Here is a 25726-nt window from a genome sequence, read left to right on the forward strand (position 1 = left end):
GTTGTACTGTTCTTCTATTCACATTTTTGTTAGCATTTTAGTGCATATTAAAACTATTTAACACGCACTAAAATTTAAAAAAAGTGTGTTTTTTCTTTCATTTTATTTTGAAAATGGAATAAAACTAAGCATAGATATATAGATATCTCCAAGAAAGAATTAAAAAAAAAAAGTCTTAAAAACTTTCCTTTCAAAAAAGCATTCCCTATCCTAAATGATAATGGACTATCCCCAACATGTCCTCCCTGGAGAGTGCTAATCAGCCAGTGTCTGACCCTCTACTGGCCCCCCTGCCTCGATAGTGTGTCCTCCCTTGTGCTTATATATTGCTCCCCACTTTCTGAAGAATTATGTAATGTCCTGCTCCCTTCCTGTTCATTTTGATTGTATGTGTTCAAATTGTGCCCCGCTCTGAACTTAGAAAGGGTGGGCAATAAAAGTTTTTAAATAAATACATACATCATTGTTTCACTTTTCTTTTCAAATGAAAGCACATTCCTGATGTTAATCTGTATAATAGTATAATACAACTATTTACATATCCCTGAAATCATCTTCCTGTGAAGCCAATTATTTGACACTTTATAGAAATGTTCTTAACATGAGGGGATTATAAACATTTAATACCACAGTTAATGGTTTATGCTGCTTAAACTCTCATAAATCAGTTTGAGCACAGGATCAGATCTGGAAGTACTTAATTTGCCGAGGGGGTAGTTTAGTGTTTTATTAATGTGATGGCTACCTAGAACCCAGGATTCAAATCTGGCTTTTCCCATGCATTCTCACTGAGGAAAATTTTCCAAGCCATCCACATGAGTGGGTACCGATATACCTTTGTAAATCAGCCACCTGAAAACATCCCTCCCTCACTGTGACTAATGGTGCGTGCACCATGGAGCAATGAGCATACTTTTAGCCTCATTAAGAGGAGACTTTCCTGGGGGTATGTTTTGGTTACTGGAAGGAGATAATGCACATGGATTGTACTTTAAACTCTACATACATTATTTTCCATGAAAAAAAGTACCCACAGAAAAAGCAGATGCAAAATGTCCACGAGTACTTTGTAACCATGGCAATTTTTAAAGTGAAAGCTCACTTGTACTTTCACTTTGAAAATTGGGCAAAGTCCATGATGTAAAATGTACCCACAAACTGTGTCCTGAAATGCACAATATGAAAATTTCTCATATTTTGTCACTGAGCAAGTTGCTTTCAACTTCTCACTACCTCAGGAATCCACTTATATTATTGTAAGCTGAAAGCATCAGATTCTAACCTGTAAATATTTTGCTATATAGCAAATCAATTTTGGAGCTATATAAAATAAATCAGCTCTAAAAATCAGAAAAGGTGACTAGGAAGAACAGCAAACCAACCCCTAGATTCACCAAAATGCATTAATAATGCCTGCGTTAAGAAAAAGGGGCATGTTTAGGGACATTTTAGAATTACCACACCATACAATAACATACTGCTTTCTATTGCATGGTGGAGATTAGGGGTGTGCATTTGGATTGACCGCATTAGTGAAACGCAACTCATTTTTTTTTTTTACTTAAAAAATTGATTCGACATAAACGATCGGATTTCCCACATATCGAACATAGATATGTTCGATATGTGGGAAATCGCGATTGTTGAGGCAAAATAAAAATATAAACCCCCTCACCCTCCTTAATCCCCCCCCCCCCCCCGACTTACCACAACTCCCTGGTGATGGAGCGGAGTGAGGACGCCATTTCTGCAATCCTTGGCGAGAAGCATGTGACGTCGGCGGCACGTCGAGTGACGCCGGCGTCACGTGATTCCCGGCTCGTTCGCGCCGGACGGCTCGTTCGCGCCGGACGGCTCGTTCGGCCCAAAAAGAACTTTTGGCCAGCTTGGGGGGGCCTCCTGACCCCCTCAAGCTGGCCAAAAGTTCTTTTTGGGCCGAACGAGCCGTCCGGCGCGAACTCGCCGGGAATCACGTGACGTCGTGTCTGAGTGACGCGGCGCCACGTGATTCCCGGCGAGTTCGCGCCGGACGGCTCGTTCGGCCCAAAAAGAACTTTTGGCCAGCTTGAGGGGGTCAGGAGGCCCCCCCAAGCTGGCCAAAAGTTCTTTTTGGGCCGAACGAGCCGTCCGGCGCGAACTCGCCGGGAATCACGTGACGCCGCGTCACTCGACGTGCCACCGACGTCACATGCTTCTCGCCAAGGATTGCAGAAATGACGTCCTCACTCCTCGCTCGATCACCAGGGAGTTGTGGTAAGTCTGGGGGGGGGGGGGATTAAGGAGGGTGAGGGGGTTTAAATTTTTTTTTTGCACATATGTACATATACCCAACTCATTGGATTTTTTTTATGTCCATATTGGCCGCAAGTGGGACCCCCTTTCGGACATAAAAAATATGAACATAAAATTTTGCTCTGCACATCCCTAGTGGAGATAGAGATCCTAGCTACAAAGCCCACAGAAGTATTTATATCTTAACATTGGCAGCTTGCACTCCCATGTCCCCCCCCCCCCCTATCCGATGACCATAAAATAACCACACATATACCATTATTGGTGAAAACAGGCCGCAGCTTTTTATTAATAATTAATATAAACCAAACATTCCGGTACCCGAGTATTAGTGCGTCTATCAAATATATCTGAACCGGGCTTTGTACCGGCGTCTGCCATTTTAGCCAGTCCGCCATACGATCTTCCCGGCCCCCCGCCATGTCCAAGCCAAGGGGCCACCCCCGGGCAGCCCACGCCCACCTCTACGCACTTCCTTTCCTCTCGGACCCGGTTTGTCCACCGTGTCCCCCAGGCCCCTCCTGGCCCCTGACTCGGGTACCCCCGCCACCCCACTTGCTGCGACAAATTTGTACACTGTAACCTTTCTTGCTAACATTGTTTCCTGACTATCCGGCACTATTGTGCCACTTCCTATGCCTTACATCCCCCCTTCGTTGTGTCTCCTGTTGGGTGGGTGGGTGGAAACGCGAGCGCTGGCCAGCCGAAAAGGCCTGGCCCAGCGCTCGCTTGGTATTTGAGGCCCGAGGTCTCGCGAGACCTCGGGCCGAGATTTGCGCATTGCTGTGCGCCAGCGCGATGACGTCACCGCACTAGAATACAACAGTAATTAACCCTTTTACTAGTATTGTGTAAGTAGATAGTAAATCCAACCAGAACATTAAATGGGAAAAGAACAGTATTGAAGCATAATATAAACTTGAAGTTTTCTTATTTTAAATCAAGCAATGCAAAAATAACACTGGGTACAGCCTGTTAGCCAGGGCAACCAACATACGCGTATAGATAGTAAAAAAAATAAATAAGGAACGCTAATAGATAACAGTTATGCGCGGGCGTAGATTTGTTCGCGCAACCCGGTGCGAACAAATCTACGCCCAATTTTTTTAACATGTGCTCGCTGCCGCGCGCATGTTATAAAATCCAGATTCGGCGCGCATGGGGTGGGGTGCACAATTGTGCAACCTGTGTGCGCCGAGCCGAGCAGCCTGCCTCCGTTCCCTCCGAGGCCGCTCCGAAATCGGAGCGGTCTTGGAGGGAACTTTTTTTCCGGGCCCCCCCCCCCAACCTTCTCCTCCCTTTGTTGAGAAAGTTACGCCTGCCCAAGGCAGGCTTACCTTTCACACACCAGCCAGCTGCTCGTGCGCCATTCCCCAGCCCGGGGGCTGGTTCGGAGGCCTCGGCCATGCCCCCGGAATGCCCCAGGGCCGGCACCACACCCACGGCCCCACTTCCGGAATGCCCCCGAATGCCGCGCCGCCCCAACACGCCCCCGACACGCTCCCCAAGCAAAGCCCCGTGACTTATGCGCGTCACGGGGCTTTACGCGTGCCGGCGGCCTATGCAACATAGGCGCGCGAGCGCGCAAGTCCTCTGCGCGCGTAAATATGGCTGGATTTACGTGCGCAGGGCTTTTAAAATCTGCCCCATTGTGAATACTGCATGCTTGTTCCTGCAGAATATTTGTCATTTACAGGAGAGACCACAGGGCTTTTAACATATTTTTATATTCCTTCACCTTGGCTGAGATGGCTTGCAGTCTCTGCAAGGTTGAAAACCCCTTTTTGGCAGGCCTAAAATACATCACTCAGATCCAGATACAATTCAGTCCATATTGTAAGGTTCCAACATATAAGCTCATGAAGGCAGGAACCTGATTTATAGTAGCTTGCTTTACCTCCATATACCCCATATGCCCCCATAGCTCCCATATTCATTTCCCTGTAGATGTCAGTGCATTTGTTCTTTAAATCTTAATATACACCAGAATGTTTTTTTGGGAAATCGGCATACTGCTTCAGCTTTGCTATGTGCCAATCTGCTAGATGGCTAGTGCTTTTGGATATTCTGCAACTGAATATCCCATCCAAGTTAGCTGAATATGTTTATCTGGGTAACTTGCTCAGCCAGATAGCTGCTGAATAGGGACCTCATAGACCTCCCTCAAACACCTCCACTCATTAAGCCCCTCCCCACCCCCACAAGCTCACTGCCATTCATCTACCCGCTACCTATTAACTTACCTCCCTGCCACAATGGCCCTACAGGACCCATAATATTAACCTGTCATTCTTTACGTCCCACTGATTATTTATTGTTAGGCCCTCCAACAGCTCTTTTGGTTCTTTCAGATGTTCATAATACTTGTTTTGTCCCTCTCATGGTGCCTTCGGATGTTCCTGCCACTACTGGTGCTGCGTTGCTCTGTTCACGTTGTCTTGGAGTATTCATGCCACAGTTGGTGCTGCTTTAGCCCTCTACAGTGCTTTAGGAAGTTCATGACTCTGTTTGGGCTGCTTTTCCTCATCTTGGCGCCTTGGCCTATTCATACATCCTTGCTGCTACTTTACCCCACTCTTGGTATCTTGGAGTGCTCTACCTTCTGCTAATGATGCCTGCCTGCAGGTTTCACTAGCAAACTCCAATTTTAGAGCCCAAAATAAGATGCATTGTTTCCCCCCTTTACTTTTATGTAAAATAGAACAAATGAACCAAATAAATGACAACTCCAGAATTTAAATTTGAGAGACTCATGCAAATCTATACTAGCAGGTAGGGATGTGCATTCGTTTTTGACGAATTAGGAAATTAGTACGATATTTCCTAATTTGTCATGGATCGGTAAAACTGACAAACGATTGCATTTTCTCCGAATTTTCGTGAAAATTCTAACTCCTGTTAGCGCACGCTAAACCAAAAACGATTCACCACGAAAAAAAAATACCAAACCGCGGGAGATAAGAAATTTCCCGTGGTTTTAAGAAAACGAAGCCCGATACGATTACCGGTACAATACACATCTCTACTAGCAGGAGAGAGCTAGTTTCTCAGACGCCAACCTCAGCAGCAATATCAAAATGGTGCCACTGGCACTCTGAGCCACAATATCAACTGACGAAATTGCTAATGCTTATCCAAAAGCATGGGTTAATACTCTTAATACATAGTAACTAATGCCCATTAATTAAAAGACCTCATATATTTCATAGTGGAGCATTGTACAGGGTGGAAAACATCAGATCTCTTTTATGTTTCTGTCATGCTTAATGAGTCAGCAAGAAATCTAAAAAAAATCAGTTCTTCTTATGGCAACTCCAGAATTACAATTTGAGAGAAGTATACTCTTACTATAGTAAATAAGGTGGAAAAAAAACTCTAGGATTTCCTGTTAAAAAGAGAATTGTCTAAACATTCCTCCAGCATGTGTATTTTAATTTAAAAATACTAAAAATGTACACAAATATTTGAATGGTTTGAATGAATAAACACATAGCAGGTAAATTGAGAGACAGCACAGTATTATCCTTTCTATTTTGTTTCTGCAGCAAATTAAAATAGTGAAGAAAAAAGATATTAAAATTACCTCTCCATTAAAGAAGCAGAAAATGGTAGCCACTAATAACCCCTGTAACAACAATAACAAATATCTATTATAAAGATTCATCTTAAATTTGACAAATATGTACAATACATAAGCATTCAGTGGCAAATATACTTATCAATAGGAAATGTTGACCACATGTTGATTTTAGGGGTGTGCTTTTTTGTTTCTTTTCATTTTGCAGGTTTCCATTTTTTTAAATTTCATTTTATTTCTTTTCATTTCCAGTTTTTGTTGGCACAGTTTGCAAATAGCACATATAAAATGCAATTGGTACCCACAAAATTATTTTGTGTACAAGGATCCTAACTTTCAAACTTATCTGTGGTACAGCATTTGCATGCATAAGTGGATGCACAGAGATTATGCTTGTATTTTATAAACTATGCAATTGGAGCTGCAGGTTTATAAAATGTGGTTCTGATCCAAAAATATGCATGTATGTTTTGGTATGCTGAAGTATTTCTAATACAAGAATACACACTTTATCTACCTATTTTATAAACATACATGTGTACATTCTAGGTGCATAAAAAAAATATAACAAGTACATCTAATAACCCCAATTTATATGCAAAGACCGGTATTTTATCAAGGATGCACATATACCATTTTGAAAATACTTGCACATGTACTGGAAATCAGTTCACTGACACCTCTACCAGTTTATCTACATCCTCTAGCACTTCACCTCGAAACCCCACCAGTTCACCCAGGTCTCCCATCCAAAAACTGTAGCCAACAAAAATCCGATTTCACTTGCCCTAGTCAATTACCAGGTGTAAAAGTGTATGAATAAGTTCTGATACTTCGGAAACCTGCCCTAGAATGTCCCTAGCACACCCTTTTTTCTGATGACAAAATACATGCATGAAATGGAAAATACATGCTTACTCTCGATGTTTATAAAGAGCATATCTGCTTATTTGCTCTTTTATAAACATATAGGGCCAGATTTTAAAAGCCCAATGCGCATAAATCCAGAGGATTTACGTGCAAAGGGGGGGTGATGCGCACTAGGCCTATTTTATAAAGGCCCGGCAACGCACGTAAAGCTCTGGGATGTGTCTAAGTCCCGGGATTTTGAAAAAGGGGCAGGGAGGGCACAGGACGGGGGCAGGGCGGGGCAAGAGGTCTCCAGCACAGGGGCCATTTGCCGCTGTGTCAGAGGATCGCGTGCCGGCAAGCTGCTGGCACTCGCAACTTGCGCCTGCACAGAGCAGGCACAAAAGGTAAGTGAAAGGAATTAGGGGAGGGGGGGTTAGGATAGGACTAGGAGGCGGGAGGGTTAGGGGAAGGGGTGGGAAGGTTAGATTAGGGGGAAGGGAACGGGAGAAGGCCGCGGGCGTCAGCGCACGCAAGGTGCACTAGTGTGCACCCCCTTGCAGGTGCGCACATGTTATAAAATCAGGGGTCGGCGCCCGCAAGGGGGTGCACACTAATGCACCTTGCGCGCGCGTCCCAGGGCCTATGCAAAATAGGCTCGGTGCGTAATCCCCCTGCGCAGGGCTTTTAAAATCTGCCCCTTACTGTGGGTTTTTTTTCTTTATTTTGCCTTCATTCTGCTTTGCCTTAATTACGTTCAAGGTGGAATAGCACAGTTCAGAAATTCAGGAGAGGAGGGATGAGTTAAAAAGGGCAATTAAAATACAACTAAGACGATTGGGGCTCATGTATTAATAGGCATGCTAAAACTGGTGCTGCTGATTTTAGTGTGCTTTCATGGTACACTGGGCTTTAGTGCGCAATATAGTAAATTAATTATATCGCAGCTGGGAAAGATTAATCTCAGTTAGGTAGATTGGATGGACTATATTGGCCTTTATCTGCTATCACTTTTACTATGTTACAACATACAGAATGTGTGTTGATGCCCTTTGAATGTCATACTCTGCTTATTATAGTGAGTAGTACATCTTCCCCTGTGCTAACCATCCCAAATTTAAAAAAAACTGGTTAGCTCCAGGGAAGACCATATAACACAAGCAGGAGGCCCCAGGGCCAATGCACGTGTATTTGGCACATTCCCCTCCCCCTTGAGATGTTCCTACTGGCAGGAACTCCTGTGCTATTCAGCTGCTGGCTGGATTCGCTCCTCTGGTTGACTGGACCTCCTCCCATGATTTTGATGCACTCTAAGGTGTGGCACTTTAGGTAACCTCCTAGTTGCCTAAAGTGCCTCACCTTATTTCTATTCCAACTGATTTCTATTCCAACCCTCCTCCACTCAAAATAAAGCATACGTGCAAGGACACCCTTCCAATTCCTGACACAAAATATGAGGGCCTGATCCTCCATCTATACCTTTATGCAAAATATAAGGGTCAAAACCTTGTCTCCCCCAAAGGAATCAGTCCTGATCCCTACTAACTTCAGCGATGTAGTCAAAATGGAACTGGCTAGTGGCACTGAAGATTTTGATTCATGTGCGGGTCATTGCGCATAATATCAAAACCAGAATGGTTACGGCTGAAGGGGACATCGGAAATAGAATGGAGCGACTGAAAATAAAGAGAGGTTTCAGTTAGGGTACAGGTGTGTGATTTTCTTGCCCTGGTCAATGCCCACTTGGTTAATTATTAGGGATGTGTATCCACATTTTTTGGTTCAGTTTGTTTAATTTGTATTCAGGTCATTTTTCGCTTCAATTTTATTTTGTGGCATTTTAGTTTCTTTCAGATATTTTGTTTTCAGAAAATAGTGCAAGTTATTTGTCAATTGTACATTCTATTTGCTGAAAACAAAAATTGCAAAGTAGTCTGGTAGTTTGGCGGACTTGTGCTTTCATTTCGGAATAAAATGAACCACAACAAAAATAGCCATTTTAGATTGGATTTGTTTTTAAGTGAATGAAAACCCCTGTTAAGTGTGAAAATGTGCTGTGTTGTCATACTAGAACTTGGCTACTTAACTACAGCCCCGAAGTACAACTTGAATTGCATACACTAAAAAGGTCCACTGCATTTAAGTCCTACCAGCATGGGCTAGTACATACCATTTTCATGATTGATTAGGTCATTATCATGATACTTTTAATGTTTTGTATATGTGATCATGTTCAATTTTAAAGCTCTTGCGTACACACTAGACAATGCTAATTGGACTTCACTTAGGGCCTCATCTTCTAAAGTATCGCAGGCCTGCGATACTTTAGAAGATGAGGGGCGGGGGGGCCAAAATGGGGGGGGCGGGCCTGCGCTAGCCGGCAGCGATCGCACCGTCGTGGTGCGATTGCTGCCAGTTTTGCACCCACTAGCGCCACCATAGGAGGTGTAGCTATTGGGAGCGAAATAGGCAGCGAAAAGGCACCTACCTTTTCGCTGTCCGCGGCGTTGGCGCAGAATCGGCCCCGGTGATGCCCCGACTCCTCCTCTTCCGGGGCCGACTCCGCCCCCATCCTGGTATCGCGTGCGAGCGGCTTGGAAAATGAGGCCCTTAGTGGCTGGTTTTATTTAACATTAATGCTAACAGCACTTAGCAGAGATGTCAACTTTAACGACCTTTAGTACTTGGGTCTCATTATCAGATATAAAGCATGTTTTTTGAATGACACATTGAAACTGGATGGGGTTGATTTCTCTACTGGCATTATTAATGTTTAGCCAGCACTTGCTGCATGACACTATGCGTTATGCGTCATACCTGATAATGCATAAGGATATGCATCACATAGTCATACACCTCCTCAGCAATCCGGCCCTCTGGTCTCCATGGAATCAGTACAAACTCAATGCCAAGAAGAGGCACCAGTATGAGGGTCGCTCTCACAGCTTTCATGTAGAGGTTGGATTCCGCTTGGTGTGTGACTTTCAGCTTGGTGATGAGAACACGAACAATATTCAACAGAAAAAACAGATTTACCTGTAATAAAAACAAAACAATATATATATATAAGTATATGCATACTTTGTTTCTGAAGTTGTCTTATATAAAAGGCTATGTGCTCTAAAATCCAAAATATAAACGAGGCATCCAGTATGAAGATATGTTTAGCATATCTCATTTAATTTAATTGTGCAAAATAATTTTTGGTTGACCTTCTTGCAAATTTATATCCAGCTTTTTAAAAATTCTTTCATGAAAATAATTTCTACAGGTTTTTGATGCCCAAATTCTTTCATAAATAATGTATTTTATAAATAACAATGTTTCTGCTTTTCTGATACTTTTGTTACAATCAGCTTATTGGTGATGTGATCAGGGGCTCAAAGACTCAGTTTGTTGTTTTTTTTAATTTATTTTATTATGAACTTGATCACTTACACTGCTTTAGCTTTGTTTGTCTCCTTTCCTTATAGCTGTCTGTTAAGTTTTGATAAATAAAATTGTCCTGAGATAGCTGAGGCTACTTATACAGGTACTGGCTTTCCTTTAGTAATTGTGTGTTAAAAGAAAATATGCAGGATATAAGGGACATCATTTTCTGCACTTAAATTCCTTAAAATAATTAACCTTGTGTTTATGAAGATGATTAAGAGATTATTGCTTCCTGCTTTTAGAAAAGAATATTAATTAGAGACAGCTGTATACCCTTAACATAGCATTGCATATGGTATTTCTATTCCTACGAAAGACCACTTAATCCATTATCCCTAGAAAATCATTTAACATACAGAAGAAAAGTGAGCTGTATGAACTCAGGTTTGAAGAGGAGTCATCTATTTTCTATTTTGCTATAGATAGCCTAAGCAGATCATGTGATTCTCTTCCTATAATTAATGCAGCATCCAAATTCAAATCACTGGTTTTATATTGAACATAATAAATATGTTTGTGCGCTTAAACCTCAAAAAGTGCAAACATTTATTACCTTACATGTTCTACTTTGTCTATTCTCTCCCATTAAATCTACTTTTATTTATTATTATTAAAATGTAATTGCTTTATATCATTCTTGGTAACAAATTTGTATATGCATATTTATATATATAACACTTAGGGCCAGATGTAGTAACACAGGGCTTCCCAGTTGCAAACCTGTCTTGGTAACGTCATACATTATCTGGTTTTCAGGATATCCACAATGACTATGTTTGAAAGACATGAAATCTGCATACATTGGAGACCCAAAATATACAAATTCAATTCATGCATATTCATTGTAGATATCCCAAAAATCCAACTGGCTGCAGGGTCACCATGACAAGTTTGGAAAGCTTTTCTTCTACTAACTATCGCTGTCACAGACAAAGTGAGGGTCATCTTCAAAGGGTCCTCTGTGGGCAAAGTAGTGATTTAATTGCAAAATTGCCCAATGCATGGATTAATGTCTGCGCATGTGTACTGTTCATGTGTAAGTTTATCCAGGCTGAGCAGAGGTGTTTAGGGGGCAGAAATGGGGAGGGACTGGACTTACGTGCTTACTTTTGAATTTTCAAGTGTATGTGGGAATAAAATTGGTGGGTTAATTTTCAAAGCAGATTTATGAGTTTAAGTCTTCTTTGAAAATTGGTGCAACTTCCACATATATTTACCACATAGAAGCAATATTACAAAATTACCCCTAAAATGAGATAAATCTTTAGTACATCTGGCCCTAAGTGAAAGACGGGAACACGATATGACATTTTTAAGCCTACTTTCCAAAGGAAAGAAGGCTTATTAGATCACTCTGTGTGTGTGTGTGTGTGTCCTTTTGTGTTTGGTGTTCAATGCACACCAAATATTCAGAACATGCAAAGTGGGACATGAGGACTCTGACAGGATGCTTTTTTTTTTGATCCACGCATATATACAGACAACAGACATGTGAGTGAGCACATGTCTTCTTTAGTTCTAGGCAATTCTAGATAGAACTTCTTGTAAATATCTTATTATTATCATTGTTTAGATTTTAGTAATACATACTAATGTGCTATAAATTCATTCTGCAAGTTTGCAAAACCTGGAAAACAATAACCATATTTTGTTAATTTAAACCCTCTCCAGGGGTCATTTTGGCTGTCTATGTATTTATGTAATGAATTAACATGTCAGACAATGATTACCTATTATTGCCTTCTGCTATAATTAGAACACTGCCTATTACTGACTTGTTTTCTTTATAATATGGTTTGCAACTTGATGTACAGAGAATTCTAATATGTGCTAAAACCTTCTACGTATTTAAATTCAAAATACTTTTCAGGAAGGCTAAATCCAGTCAAGCAATAATCTCTGATCTGGTTGTAGCTCTGATAATGAAGAATGTTATTTATAGATTGATTTTGTGCCAGGTATAGATTTTGAAAATCCTGATGCCATAGTACAAAATGTCCTGTAGGGAAAGCTCTGTTCCTCATATAATGGGCAGTCTTCATTGCAACTACCACGAGTTAATAAGTATTTTACCTGCAGACACAGTCTGTGAATATTGCCCACCCTATGTGCACAGTTCACAACATAAACATTTTTACCTGCATCGAACTGGAGGTATATTTTGGATTTTCAAAATTGCATGCATTGTGTTGGTTGGAAAAAAGTAGCAGTAGAAAGAGCAGGTGCCAATCTAGTTGGGGCTACTTTTTTCCCTGCGGCAATTTTTTGAAGGAGAAAGTCCCATTGTACCTTCCCTCGGAGAATTGGTGTATAGACCACAGGTAGACAGTACTCATGGACTTTGCAGTAGTGAGGGCAGTTTGACAGTTGTCCCCACAATGCAGAGAATGGAAGGTCAGATTGTAAATTAAAGCTTGTATTAGTAAGGCTGCCCTACTTCATGGTCAATATATTTGACGTTTGGTACAGTAAACTCTGCTGTAATCACAGGTTTGTCAATTAGGGATGTGCTTCATTTTTTTGACGGATGAAAATATCGTATGATATTTTCTAATCCGTCATGTATCGGGGTCCCCGAAAATGATAGGAAAACCCCACAAAATTTTTGTGGGGTTTTCTTATCATTTTTTTTTGGGGAGGGGGGGAGAAAGGGCACACAGAAAAAAAAACCCCAAACCCACTCCGACCCTTTAGATCTAATTATTTACAATCCCCCACCCTCCCGACCCCCCCAAAAACTTTCCTAAAGAATCTGGTGGTCCAGCGGGGGTCCCGGGAGCAATCTCCCGCTCTCGGGCCGTCGACTGCCACTAATCAAAATGGCGCTGGTGGCCCTTTGCCCTTACCATGTGACAGGGGCTATCAGTGCCTTTGGCCGGCCCCTATCAATTGATATGAGCAATGGATGGCTCGCACCATTTTTAAAGATTTTTTAACTTATAGCTGGCTAGAATTTAGCTGGATATGTGCCCAAATATTCATTTAGCCAGCTAACTTTTGAATATGGACCTCTATAATAGCCTCATCTTGATCCATCATTACATACATTAATTTAAAAAAAGAAATGAAAAAGAAAATAGACCAATACTAACCAGTAAAGCAGCACAAATTGGACCATGGATAATATACAGCAGATGAGTATCAGAACTTATCCAACAGCTATGGGGAAAAAAATTCAGGGAACGAATAAATATAGGATTGATTTTAGACATATCTTCAATTGCGATTAGAACATCCAATTTCATTGGAATAGCAAATTGTGATCTACTTACTTGTCATTGTAATATAGACTTCTAGCTACAGCATGTATGCAAGAAGGAATCAGTGGAAATCCTGTGAACAGTGAAATATAGGTACATTTAGTATTTAATTTGAGTTGAATGCCAATATACATTTTTTTTGTTCAAACAAGCAACCAGTGGTGATTTTGTGCCTGATCATGCCAAGTGACTGACCCAGAACAATTTTGGCTGTGTTTGCAGCCAATGTGGGCCAAAGAGGATGAAGAGATGGCATCAGCGACCCATGTGGACCAAAGGGAGGAGCTGTCCATCTTCCTTTTAAGCCCCAGCACTGGAGGAGATGGAGGAGGAGAGCTATTGTCTGCTCGTGAAGAGCACGATCCCATAGTAAGAGAGAGAGACTGTCGGGAATGAGGGGAAGGGGGGCTAGGAGAAAGAGAGAGGGAGGGAGAGAATCTCCTAAGGTCTGGGTGGTGTGCAAGAGAGACAGGGAGATCGCTGAGGATAGGATGAGTGGGAGGGAAGGGTGGGGGGGGGGGCTGTAGCTATTCAGGAAGATGATGGCTAGGGATGGAGAGTTTGGCGCAGCCTCTCCACTACCCCTTGCTCTCCTTGTTTTTAGTTTTTGGAAAAGCAATCATGCAAGTAACTGTTGAACTAATCCTATGTAAATAAAAAAATTGTAAATTAAGAAAATCTTCAACTATATGGAGACATTTCACCATGAGCAGAGTTTGGGGAAATGTTTTGCACGAACAACAAAATAGGTAAAATTAATCACTATTATTGTTCTTGGCACTAGAAAGATTAATTGAATTTGGGATATGATTTAGTAAACCAATAGGAATATGTAGGCAGAGTTTCTAAAAACTACAGCTGAGAATTATGCATACTTATATGCATAGTGAATTTTCAACAGCAGAGTTTAACACACCTAAGCTTGTTATAAAACTTTCAGAGGGTAGCTGTATTAGGCTGTTAGTAGCAAAACTGTCAAAGAAACTGGTGCTTTTAAGCTTGAATGAGATTCATATGCTTATTGCTTAGACAGATAACCCGTGAGTCATTATCCAACTATAATTTAGCTGGATAAAAAAAAAGAGGCTTCCGGTGTTTCTCTAAGTAATCCAGCCAATTTAGCTGATGTTCATTTGTAACCGAATAAGTTAGCCAGTTAGATTCTTAAGTAATCTGGCTACATGTAGCTGGATAACTTTAGGCAACTATATTCAGCGAGATGTTTATCCCACTGAATATCTGGATTACAGCTAAATTTAGCTGGATAACTTTTCCACTCAGCGGTATATCTACTTATTTATTTATTTTTATTCTGCTTTTCGACACTTCAAAGCAGATTACATTTAGGTACTCTAGGTATTTCCCTATTCCCAGACAGCTCACAATCTAATAGGGAGATGTATCAAGCCACGATAGTGCTCTATTATTTGATAGAGTACTATTGTGGCAATATGGCATGATAAACAAGATATTTTGCACCCACACTGCCCCAGTCACATGGATGGGGCAAGATTAGGTCAGCGCCATTATGGAAAATGGTGCTAACCAGGCCGGGTGTGAGGGTGAGCCTGGCCCCACCAAGGGACCCTAGACTAATTTGAAAGCTTCTGGAGTGGGGGGCACTGAACTCCCAATCTTCTTATTTTACCTTTGCGGAGTGGGAGAGGGCTTGGGGAACCACTGAACCCCAATGATACATTTGGGGGGAGGGGGAGAGGGCTGGGCCTGCTATATATTTTATTGAAATGTTTTAGGGAGGCCAGGGGCCATCACCGCATGGCTACATGTCACTATTTTTAAACATTGGGAGAGATGGGATCACCTCGAGTAGTGGCCCTGTGTTGAGACAGGTGTCAGCTGTGACCCCTGCTGAACCTCCCTCTTTGGTCACACAACTTTTTTTTTTTCTCAGCGGCCATTTAAGGCAATTATAGTCCCTGGAGGTTGGGGCTGCCTTGGTGTTAAAGGGCCGCTAGGCACATTTTTTTGCCCCAGGGTATTTGGCGGCGAGACAAAAGAATGTGCCATAGAGCCATGAATTTTTATAAGGGGAGGGTCCCCAGTATCTTGCTGACCCCCTTCCCCCCTCCATGATAGTAGAACTCCTCCCAAGATAAAACCATGGGGCAAGTTTGTTACTGAGGCAATGGAAGGTAAAGTCACTTGTCCACCGTTACAAGGAGCAGCAGTGGGATTTGGCTTCCCTAGTACATAGCCCACTGCTTAAACCACTAGGCTACGCCTCCACTCCTCACTCCGTTACTGAATATGGACCTCACAGCTTTTGAAATATTTCATCTATGTGTCTGCACTGAAAATTAACTTTCAGCATATCCCCTCCATGCCTACTTAACCTTGCTGCACATGTGTCATGAGAGACATATCTACCGGTATACATGCTGATGTAGTGATGGTGATGGGGGAAGATACAATATATATTTTTATCCTGAAACAGTTAAGTAAATTGAGGATATAAGGTGCAGAGCATGGAAAGGACTTCATAAACTTGGCATAGGTCTACTAATTAACACCTATAGTGGATCAAGAAACATTTAGCCCTGTGATATGAAACCATTGTCCCTATAAGGCTTCTGGGCTATATTATCTACTTTCTCAATCAGGTCTATTTTAGCACTTTCATAGTGAAGTGTCCGTTTGGAGTTCCTTTGTAACAATATGGCAACATTAAGGTCACTACCGAAGCTCCTGTTAATTGAAATTGTCTTTGACTAGTTTTTTGCCTTTTCTGATGTCAGATTTATGCCCATTTATTCTTTTTTCATTGGGACTGACCTATTTGTTCTATGTAGATAGCAGAGGGACATTTATTGTGCCAAGATAATGTCCCCTCTGTATTCTTCCCCCATCTATTCCATGTATAAATACCACCTCTTCCACTACACTTCATTCATCTTGTCTTATGCCTCAAAATATCTGTTAATCTCTAAGGTGCCACTAACCACTGTGTCGTTTAGTTTGAGATGGCAGAGTAGGCATGCAGGCATATTTTCAGTGCAGAGAGAAAAATAGATGAACTATTGAAAAAGTTGTGTGTCTAAGCCTCCACATTTTAAGTATATATATCTCCTTCACGTTTCAAAACATGTAAATAGGAAGAACATTTTTGCCTGGTAATCTTTCTGTATTTTTTTTTCTCTGAACAATAATTTATACCCACTTTATTTCTAAATTATGCTTGCTATCTGATTATGTCGGTGATCAGCAATATTTCTGAATTCCTGAAGTGCTTAACAATTCCCACAAAGCTTCTGCTAGGACCATTTGCCTGCTGATGATGCTGTTCCATGCTTCCAATTCTCTCTCATTAAATAATACTTCCTTAATATTTCCATGACTCCTTTTCTTTGATTTTTTTTTTTTTGCTTTGTTTTGTGGAATCCGCTGCTGACTTGCACTTGAATGATGCTTGTTAGATATTTGAATGTTTATATCATATCCCCCTGCCCCTCTCTTGGAAGAGGACTTATGTTGTAGGCCTTGTGACTATTTCAATATACTACTTTGAACTCCGAAAAGTGAATTTTCAAAGCGTTAAGTGTGCAAACTTTAGCTCATAGACTTTAGCATTTCATAAACTTCAAACACATGCACATATATCTGCTTTCACACGTACATATAAGCAGGTAAGAAAGGGGTGGGATAAGGGTGTTCTAGGGCAAGGCAAATACTTATATGCAAAAGTTGTTATTTTAAAAGACACGTGTGGACATTTGCACAGTCATTCGCGTAAGCTTACACTTGCTAATTATCTGGCATAAGTAATAATAATAATAATAATAATAAACATGTTTATTGTGTACTAGTGGCCAGATGGGAGATCTGGGTGAACTGGGGAAAGTCCAGGCTGAAGAGCCAGGAGGATGTCAACGAGCTGCAGAAGGACTGGGGTGAATTGCTGGAAGAAATTTTAAAACTGGTAATGTCACTGATGTGGATACTTTATAAAATACATCAGCTTAACGCATGTAAAAGATGACTCATGCAAGACCTATTTTATTTGTATTCGTAAAATATACGCACGTTTAATTTTAAACTAGGTGGATGAAGTATGCTGTCAATGCATGGTTTCCATGCATTTCATGCATTCATACTTGAGTCTGCAAATGTGTGATTGTTACGGGGAAGATGTACACATAAAGATGAATTTTAAAAGCCCAGTGCGCGCATTAATTAGGGGATGTGCAAATAAGTTGGACTCGAACATACTGAGTGGGTTTTAAAAGCCGCCCGGATACGCATGTATCTCCTGCAGCGCGTACATCTCCAAAATTTTCAATAAGGGGCAGGGTGTGGGCATGGTTTGGGAGGAGCATGGGCGTTTTGGGGCATGAACCAAGGATGTGGCGTAAATACTTACATGCTGAGAATGTGCCCAGATCCCCTGCTGTGTAAGTTTATGTCTGCTAAGGAGGACTTGTAAGTTATAAAATAAAGAAAAATAGGCAGATTTGCTGGGATTTAAGGGTTGGGGCTAACTGGGGGGAGTGAAGGCTGTTATATTAGGGGGTTTTGGAGGACATACCTCTTAACTGGGTAAACTGCAGACAAACTGGTTTAATTGGCAAGGGCATCAGTGCATGCCCCTTTTAAAATACTCCGGCTTACACGGTAGAAGCAAGATTTGCACAACACGTGCGTGCCCACTTAAAGTTTGGCATACATGTGCGCGTGGCCAAGTTCTTTTATAACATGCATGCATATATGCTGGTCCCAACACTTAGGCCCAGGTAGGTAGGTCGCCGTGACCTTGGCCTAGGCCTCAAGCAAGACACTGGCTTGGGCCAGTGCCTAGGCCTCATCTGCAGGTAAGGTGGGGGATCTTGGCCTTGGCCTTTTTCCGGGTAGGAGGGATGGGTGGTGGAAACGGGAGGCCCTGGGAAGCCTTGTTTCTTTTTTTTTTCTTTTTTAGTTTTTTCTTTTCAATGTTTATTTCAATTTTTCTAACTAAAGAAATAAAATAAACGTTACACAAAATTCATGGGGAAAACAACCCCCAATAACAAAACAAGAATCTAAACAAAATGTCCCCCCTTCCCACCCCTTGTAGTAATAATAAAGGCCATACAAATCTTCTAGAATAATGATTTGCTCTTTCCTAGTTTAGCTTGAACATTATGTGTGTTTCCTCAGAATGGGGAGGCCCCTTTATAAATAAACACTCATTCTTGTGTACATATCTTTGAGCTAGGATAAAACATAGAAATAATTACTTCTCAGTGTCTCTTCTAAACAGGGCTCTGTTTGCTTTGTGAAGGACAATGTGCTTGCTGGCTCCACTGATTAGAGATATCTCTGTTAGCCAGAGATAATGCTTCACAGGCAACAACAACAAAAGAGAAAATCTTACTAAGTTATTCTGATTTCTGTTTGTGATAAAATAAAAGCGAAGAAAGGAACTAAGTGGTATTTTTCTTGCAACAGTATCTTGGGAAATAATCTTTTAAATGCTGCTGGAAAGTTCATGTAACACAAGGAGGAGCAAAACAATTCTTAATTTTGCAAATAGCTTTTTCAAATATTCTACAACAGTTTTGCAGCATTTGGTTTGGTGAAGAAAAGGAGTAAGACTTTGTGAAAAGAGATGGATTTATGATTTTGCCATACACCTAGGCACTGTTGGTGCTGACACCCCCTCTTCCAAAGGTTAGAAAACAGGGCTCAGAAGGTGCAAGGCATAGCTCAAATATAGATTCTATGGCAAAATGTTGGATATTATAAAGCTCATAGACAAACATTTACATCTTTTATTTTACATTTTAAAGTAAAATAGTTTTCCAAACTTCCTTATGCCAATTAACAGTATAGGAAGGAGATCTCAGGGATGGCGAGAGGAGAAGGAGAGGGTGAGATCAGAAATGTGGCAAGGAATGGAAGAGGATCATCTTGCCTGCTAGCTGCCTGCTCCATCTTCAAAGGATACTAATGATGCATTAGAATTAGGGCATCCCGACAGTGAGGTTCCAATAATTAGAAAAATAGTCCAAGTGCCTGTAACTAAAAACTCACCTGAGCTAAAAAATTCTAACTTATCCCTATCAATTAAAAAGCAGAATGAAAATACAAACAAAAAACAAACTTTGAAATGTTTGTATGCTAATGCCAGAAGTCTAAGAAGTAAGATGGGAGAATTAGAATGTATAGCAGTGAATGATGACATAGACTTAATTGGCATCTCAGAGACATGGTGGAAAGAGGATAACCAATGGGACAGTGCTATACCGGGGTACAAATTATATCGCAATGACAGAGAGGAGCACCCGGGAGGAGGTGTGGCGCTTTATGTCCGGGATGGCATAGAGTCCAACAGGATAAACATCCTGCATGAGACTAAATACAAAATTGAATCTTTATGGGTAGAAATCCCTTGTGTGTAGGGAAAGACTATAGTGATAGGGGTATACTACCGTCCACCTGATCAAGATGGTGAGACGGACAGTGAAATGCTAAGAGAAATTAGGGAAGCTAACCAAATTGGTAGTGCGGTAATAATGGGAGACTTCAATTACCCCAATATTGGCTGGGTAAATGTATCATCGGGACACGCTAGAGAGATAACATTCCTGGATGGAATAAATGATAGCTTTATGGAGCAATTGGTTCAGGAACTGACGAGAGAGGGAGCAATTTTAGATCTAATTCTCAGTGGAGCACAGGACTTGGTGAGAGAGGTAACGGTGGTGGGGCCACTTGGCAATAGTGATCATAATATGATCAAATTTGATTTAATGACTGGAAGAGGAACAGGGTGCAAATCCACGGCTCTCGTGCTAAACTTTCAAAAGGGAAACTTTGATAAAATGAGAAAAATTGTTAAAAAAAACTGAAAGGAGCAGCTACAAAAGTAAAAAATGTCCAAGAAGCGTGGTCATGGTTAAAAAATACCATTCTAGAAGCACAGTCTAGATGTATTCCACATATTAAGAAAGGTGGAAAGAAGGCAAAATGATTACCGGCATGGTTAAAAGGGGAAGTGAAAGAAGCTATTTTAGCCAAAAGATCTTCATTCAAAAATTGGAAGAAGGATCCAACAGAAGAAAATAGGATAAAGCATAAACGTTGCCAAGTTAAATGTAAGACATTGATAAGACAGGCTAAGAGAGAATTTGAAAAGAAGTTGGCTGTAGAGGCAAAAACTCACAGTAAAAACTTTTTAAAATATATCCGAAGCAGAAAGCCTGTGAGAGAGTCAGTTTGACTGTTAGATGATCGAGGGGTTAAAGAGGCACTTAGAGAAGATAAGGTCATCGCAGAAAGATTAAATGATTTCTTTGCTTCGGTGCTTACTGAAGAGGATGTTGGGGAGGTACCCGTAATGGAGAAGGTTTTCATGGGTAATGATTCAGATGGACTGAATCAAATCATAGTGAACCTAGAAGATGTGGTAGGCCTGATTGACAAACTGAAGAGTAGTAAATCACCTGGACGAGATGGTATACACCCCAGAGATCTGAAGGAACTAAAAAATGAAATTTCAGACCTATTAGTAAAAATTTGTAACCTATCATTAAAATCATCCATTGTACCTGAACACTGGAGGATAGCAAATGTAACCCCAACATGTAAAAAGGGCTCCAGGGGCGATCCGGGAAACTACAGACCGGTTAGCCTGACTTCAGTGCCAGGAAAAATAGTGGAAAGTGTTCTAAACATCAAAATCACAGAACATATAGAAAGACATGGTTTAATGGAACAAAGTCAGCATGGCTTTACCCAAGGCAAGTCTTGCCTCACAAATCTGCTTCACTTTTTTGAAGGAGTTAATAAACATGTGGATAAAGGTGAACCGGTAGATGTAGTATACTTGGATTTTCAGAAGGCATTTGACAAAGTTCCTCATGAGAGGCTTCTAGGAAAAGTAAAAAGTCATGGGATAGGTAGCGATGTCCTTTCTTGGATTGCAAACTGGCTAAAAGACAGGAAACAGAGAGTAGGATTAAATGGACAATTTTCTCAGTGGAAGGGAGTGGACAGTGGAGTGCCTCAGGGATCTGTATTGGGACCCTTACTTTTCAATATATTTATAAATGATCTGGAAAGAAATACGATGAGTGAGATAATCAAATTTGCAGATGACACAAAATTGTTCAGAGTAGTTAAATCACAAGCAGAGTGTGATAAATTGCAGGAAGACCTTGTGAGACTGGAAAATTGGGCATCCAAATAGCAGATGAAATTTAATGTGGATAAGTGCAAGGTGATGCATATAGGGAAAAATAACCCATGCTATAATTACACAATGTTGGGTTCCATATTAGATGCTACAACTCAAGAAAGAGATCTAGGCGTCATAGTGGATAACATATTGAAATCGTCAGTTCAGTGTGCTGCGGCTGTCAAAAAAGCAAACAGAATGTTGGGAATTAATAGAAAGGGAATGGTGAATAAAATGGAAAATGTAATAATGCCTCTGTATCGCTCCATGGTGAGACCACACCTTAAATATTGTGTACAATTCTGGTCGCCGCATCTCAAAAAAGATATAATTGCAATGGAGAAGGTACAGAGAAGGGCTACCAAAATGATAAGGGGAATGGAAATGCTCCCCTATGAGGAAAGACTAAAGAGGTTAGGACTTTTCAGCTTGGAGAAGAGACAGCTGAGGGGGGATATGATAGAGGTGTTTAAAATCATGAGAGGTCTAGAACGGGTAGATGTGAATCGGTTATTTACTCTTTCGGATAGTAGAAAGACTAGGGGGCACTCCATGAAGTTAGCATGGGGCACATTTAAAACTAATCGGAGAAAGTTCTTTTTTACTCAACGCACAATTAAACTCTGGAATTTGTTGCCAGAGGATGTGGTTAGTGCAGTTAGTATAGCTGTGTTTAAAAAAGGATTGGATAAGTTCTTGGAGGAGAAGTCCATTACCTGCTATTAAGTTCACTTAGAGAATAGCCACCTCCATTATGTTACGGCTATGGCTGCTGTGCAACTACCTCACCACCAGGGGTCCCTCTAGAGCTGGCTCTCCTGACAGGCCCAGTCCATCTCCCTTGTTCACTCTATGTTCTGGGCTTTCCTTTATAACCCTGCCTGACAGTTCCCTCGGTGCTTCGGCATCGAGCTTGCCTGGGCTCCCTGCTCTAGCCTTCCTTGCTTGCTGTGCGTGTGGTCCTTGGACCCTGCTTTGCCTAGCCTTGCCTTGCGCGGCCTTCGGGCCTTCTTCCTTGCCTTGCCTTGCCTTGCGCGGCCTTCAGGCCTTCTTCCTTGCCTTGCCTTGCGCGGGCTTCGGGCCTTCTTCCTTGCTTTGCCTTGCCTTATGCTGTGTGTGCCTTTGGGCCTTCTACCCTACTTTGCCTTGTCTTGCGCTGTGTGTGCCTTTGGGCCTTCTACCCTGCTTTGCCTTACCTTGTGCTGTGTATGGTCTTCGGGCCGTCCGCCCTGCCCTGCCTTGCCTTGCTTACTGCGCGTGCGGTCCTCGGGCCCTCTGCCCTGTGTCCGTGTGTGGCCTATGGGCCCTCTACCCTGCCGTGTGTGTGTGTGTGTGTGGCCTACGGGCCCTCTGCCCTGCCGTGTGTGTGGCCTTTGGGCTCTCTGCTCTGCCGTACGTGTGTGTGTGGCCTTCGGGCTCTTTGCCTTACTACTAGGTACCCTGACCCAGCCTGGACTCTGACACTGTTATCTGCCGCCTGTCCTGACCCAGCCTGGACTCTGACACTGTTATCTGCCGCCTGCCCTGACCCAGCCTGGACTCTGACACTGTTATCTGCCCCCTGCCCTGACCCAGCCTGGACTCTGACACTGCTACTTGCTGCCTGCCCTGACCCAGCCTGGACCCAGACACTGTTTCCAGCCATCCCTGTCTCTCTCCACCTGGAGCCACCCTTCTGGGTGGTGTTCACAACACTAGAAAACAGCCCGAGCGTAACACATTAGCAATGGTAACATGGAATAGACTTAGTTTTTGGGTACTTGCCAGGTTCTTATGGCCTGGATAGGCCACTGTTGGAAACAGGATGCAGGGCTTGATGGACCCTTGGTCTGACCCAGTATGGCATTTTCTTATGTTCTTATTTCATCTCGGGCCCAACACTCTGCCAGATCCAAGCCCTCCCAGATGCTGGAGGAGTAACATCTTGCCTGTCTGCTGCATGCTCCATCTTGCTAGACTGCTTGATTGGCCCTGACTCCATCTCGGGCCCAATGCTCTGTCAGACAGCAGACCTCCTGGTCCCAGCCCGGGGCTTCCCATTCTTTGACTGATGTCCCGTCTCCTCGTGACATCATACAGGGCTGCAGACACCAGAGATGCCTGCGTTGGAGGGGCATGCAGCTCTATCTTGCATACGAAGGACCACAACAAAGGAGCCTGCCCCTTTGCATGCCCCTTTCTGTGCGCCCAATCTGTACTCCCCACCCTATCTATATCTATGTGCTTGCTGCTTTTTTTCTCAGCAGGGCAATAGCCCTTATTTCCTCTCCCGACATACAAGATTAGCTCCATCTAGAACTGCTCTTATTTATATCCCACTGCAGTCTTCTCAGTGTTTGTTACGCATAACTACATCAATATACTTGCTGGTGAACACTCAGTCAATCTCTAAAAAATCCACCATGGTACACAACCTACTTTCTTCAACTACTGTTGATTGTTTATGTATAACAGAATCCAGGTTAAAGGACAATGACATCCCTGTCCTCAATTGATGTTGTCCACTAAATTACTCCTATGCCTTTCAATGCCGCCCTACACATAGGGGTGGTAATCTAGTAATATTTAAAAAATAACCTCAATTTTTCTAAAATTAATCTTGTTGCTCCACCCTTCCTATTAAGTCTTACTATTAAAATTGACCATTTTGTGCATATGCCTAGTTTACTTCTCCCCTTATTGAGTTGCTCATAAATACAAATATAGACCTTGTTAAAACTGTAATTTTAACCTCCCTATTAACACCCCTAAGCCATCCCATGCTACTGAAGTCTTTCTCACACAATGACTGCATGTGGGTTGAAACAAATCAGTTCTGTTCTCACAGAGCAGGTCAGTCATAAGATCTGGTCTTTATTAATCCTTCATTATTTTCAGTACCTAATGTAAATGTGTCAGTACAACCAATTCTTAATTTCCTTCACACTTTCTATGTCTCAGAATAATAACATTAACCTCAATCCTTCTACCAGCTCTAAAAGAGGTTTTATCAACCCTGATGATTTATGCAGTTTATACCATTATTAGACAATACATCTGATGAATCTCCCAATGAGTTATTAACCCTTTTGGATTCTTCTCTGAATGATATTCTAGATAAACTTGCAACCAAAAAAACTTCCTTTAAAAAGAGAACAAAAAATGCCCCTTGGTTCACTCATGACCTGCAACTTCAAAAGAGATTGGTGAAAAGGTCCAAGGAAGTGGCATCATTCTCCTACTGATGCTACTTTACTTAATTATCGGTTTTTACTTTCATAATATCAGTCCTCCATTGTGGCTTAAAGTCTTACCTTTATTCTAAATTATCTGTCTCACTCCATAATCCTAGAGAATTATTTAATTCTGTTAAACAAGTAATTACCCCATCTGCCACTTCCAACAGTATGCCTGTTCCACATCCTGGATTAAATTTAGCTGACACATTTGCAATGTACTTCTCTAAAAAAGTTGCTTCAATTAGGGCCAACTTTGATAATATCTCTGTACAGTCTGCTGATAACTTTTTGTAGATGGAGCAAGCTGGGACAGCTTTGAAGCAGTTTCAGAAGCCAAAATCATTCACATTATTAATAACCTAAATTCTTCTACCAGCCCTTTGAATCCTTGTTTAACTGCCCTTATGAAACTAATAAAAGTCAAAACAGAAAGTTTTATCGCAAGATTTGTAAACTTCTCACTTTCATCTAGTATTTCCCTGAGACCTTGAAAAGAGCCTCTGTCCACCCAATATTAAAAAAATATTCAGATGATACAACACTGCTATCAAATTACCATTCCATCTCGTTCCTGTCATAAATAGTATGAGATCAGTTTTCATAAACATGATAACACTGAAATGCTGTTGCTCAACAGTTTTGACCCCATTTGTCGAGGGTTTGACAGTGGAACCTCATTTGTCTTTATCCTCCTTGACATATCTTCAGTCTTTGACACTATTGATCACTCTATCTTTCTCTCTCGTATGGGTTGTCTGGACTTTTATGGTACTGATCTATCGTGGTTCACTAACTATCTTTTTGGCCGTTCTCAACAAGCCAATTTGATTCTAGAGTTTTTTATGGGTCTCTCTTTCTTCCAGTGAACCCCAGGGCTCAGCACTTTCGGCAACATTGTTTAACATCTACCTGATCCTCCTATGCC

At 41.7% G+C, this 25726-nt stretch overlaps 1 protein-coding gene across 2 annotated transcripts in view; it reads right to left on the reverse strand.

The window, feature by feature from the left end:
- Positions 1–25726, reverse strand: part of CALCRL (calcitonin receptor like receptor) — a 250688-nt gene that overhangs the window by 12930 nt on the left and 212032 nt on the right. For both annotated transcript variants that reach the window (XM_029605971.1, XM_029605972.1), the window contains 4 exons: positions 13423–13483; positions 13243–13309; positions 9536–9754; positions 5876–5917 (listed from right to left, as the gene is read on the reverse strand). In XM_029605971.1, the coding sequence (XP_029461831.1) occupies positions 5876–5917; positions 9536–9754; positions 13243–13309; positions 13423–13483 (389 nt within the window). The remainder of the gene's footprint in view (positions 1–5875; positions 5918–9535; positions 9755–13242; positions 13310–13422; positions 13484–25726) is intronic.

The sequence above is a fragment of the Rhinatrema bivittatum genome, chromosome 6 (genome assembly GCF_901001135.1).
Source record: "Rhinatrema bivittatum chromosome 6, aRhiBiv1.1, whole genome shotgun sequence".
Classification (NCBI taxonomy): Eukaryota; Metazoa; Chordata; class Amphibia; order Gymnophiona; family Rhinatrematidae; genus Rhinatrema; species Rhinatrema bivittatum.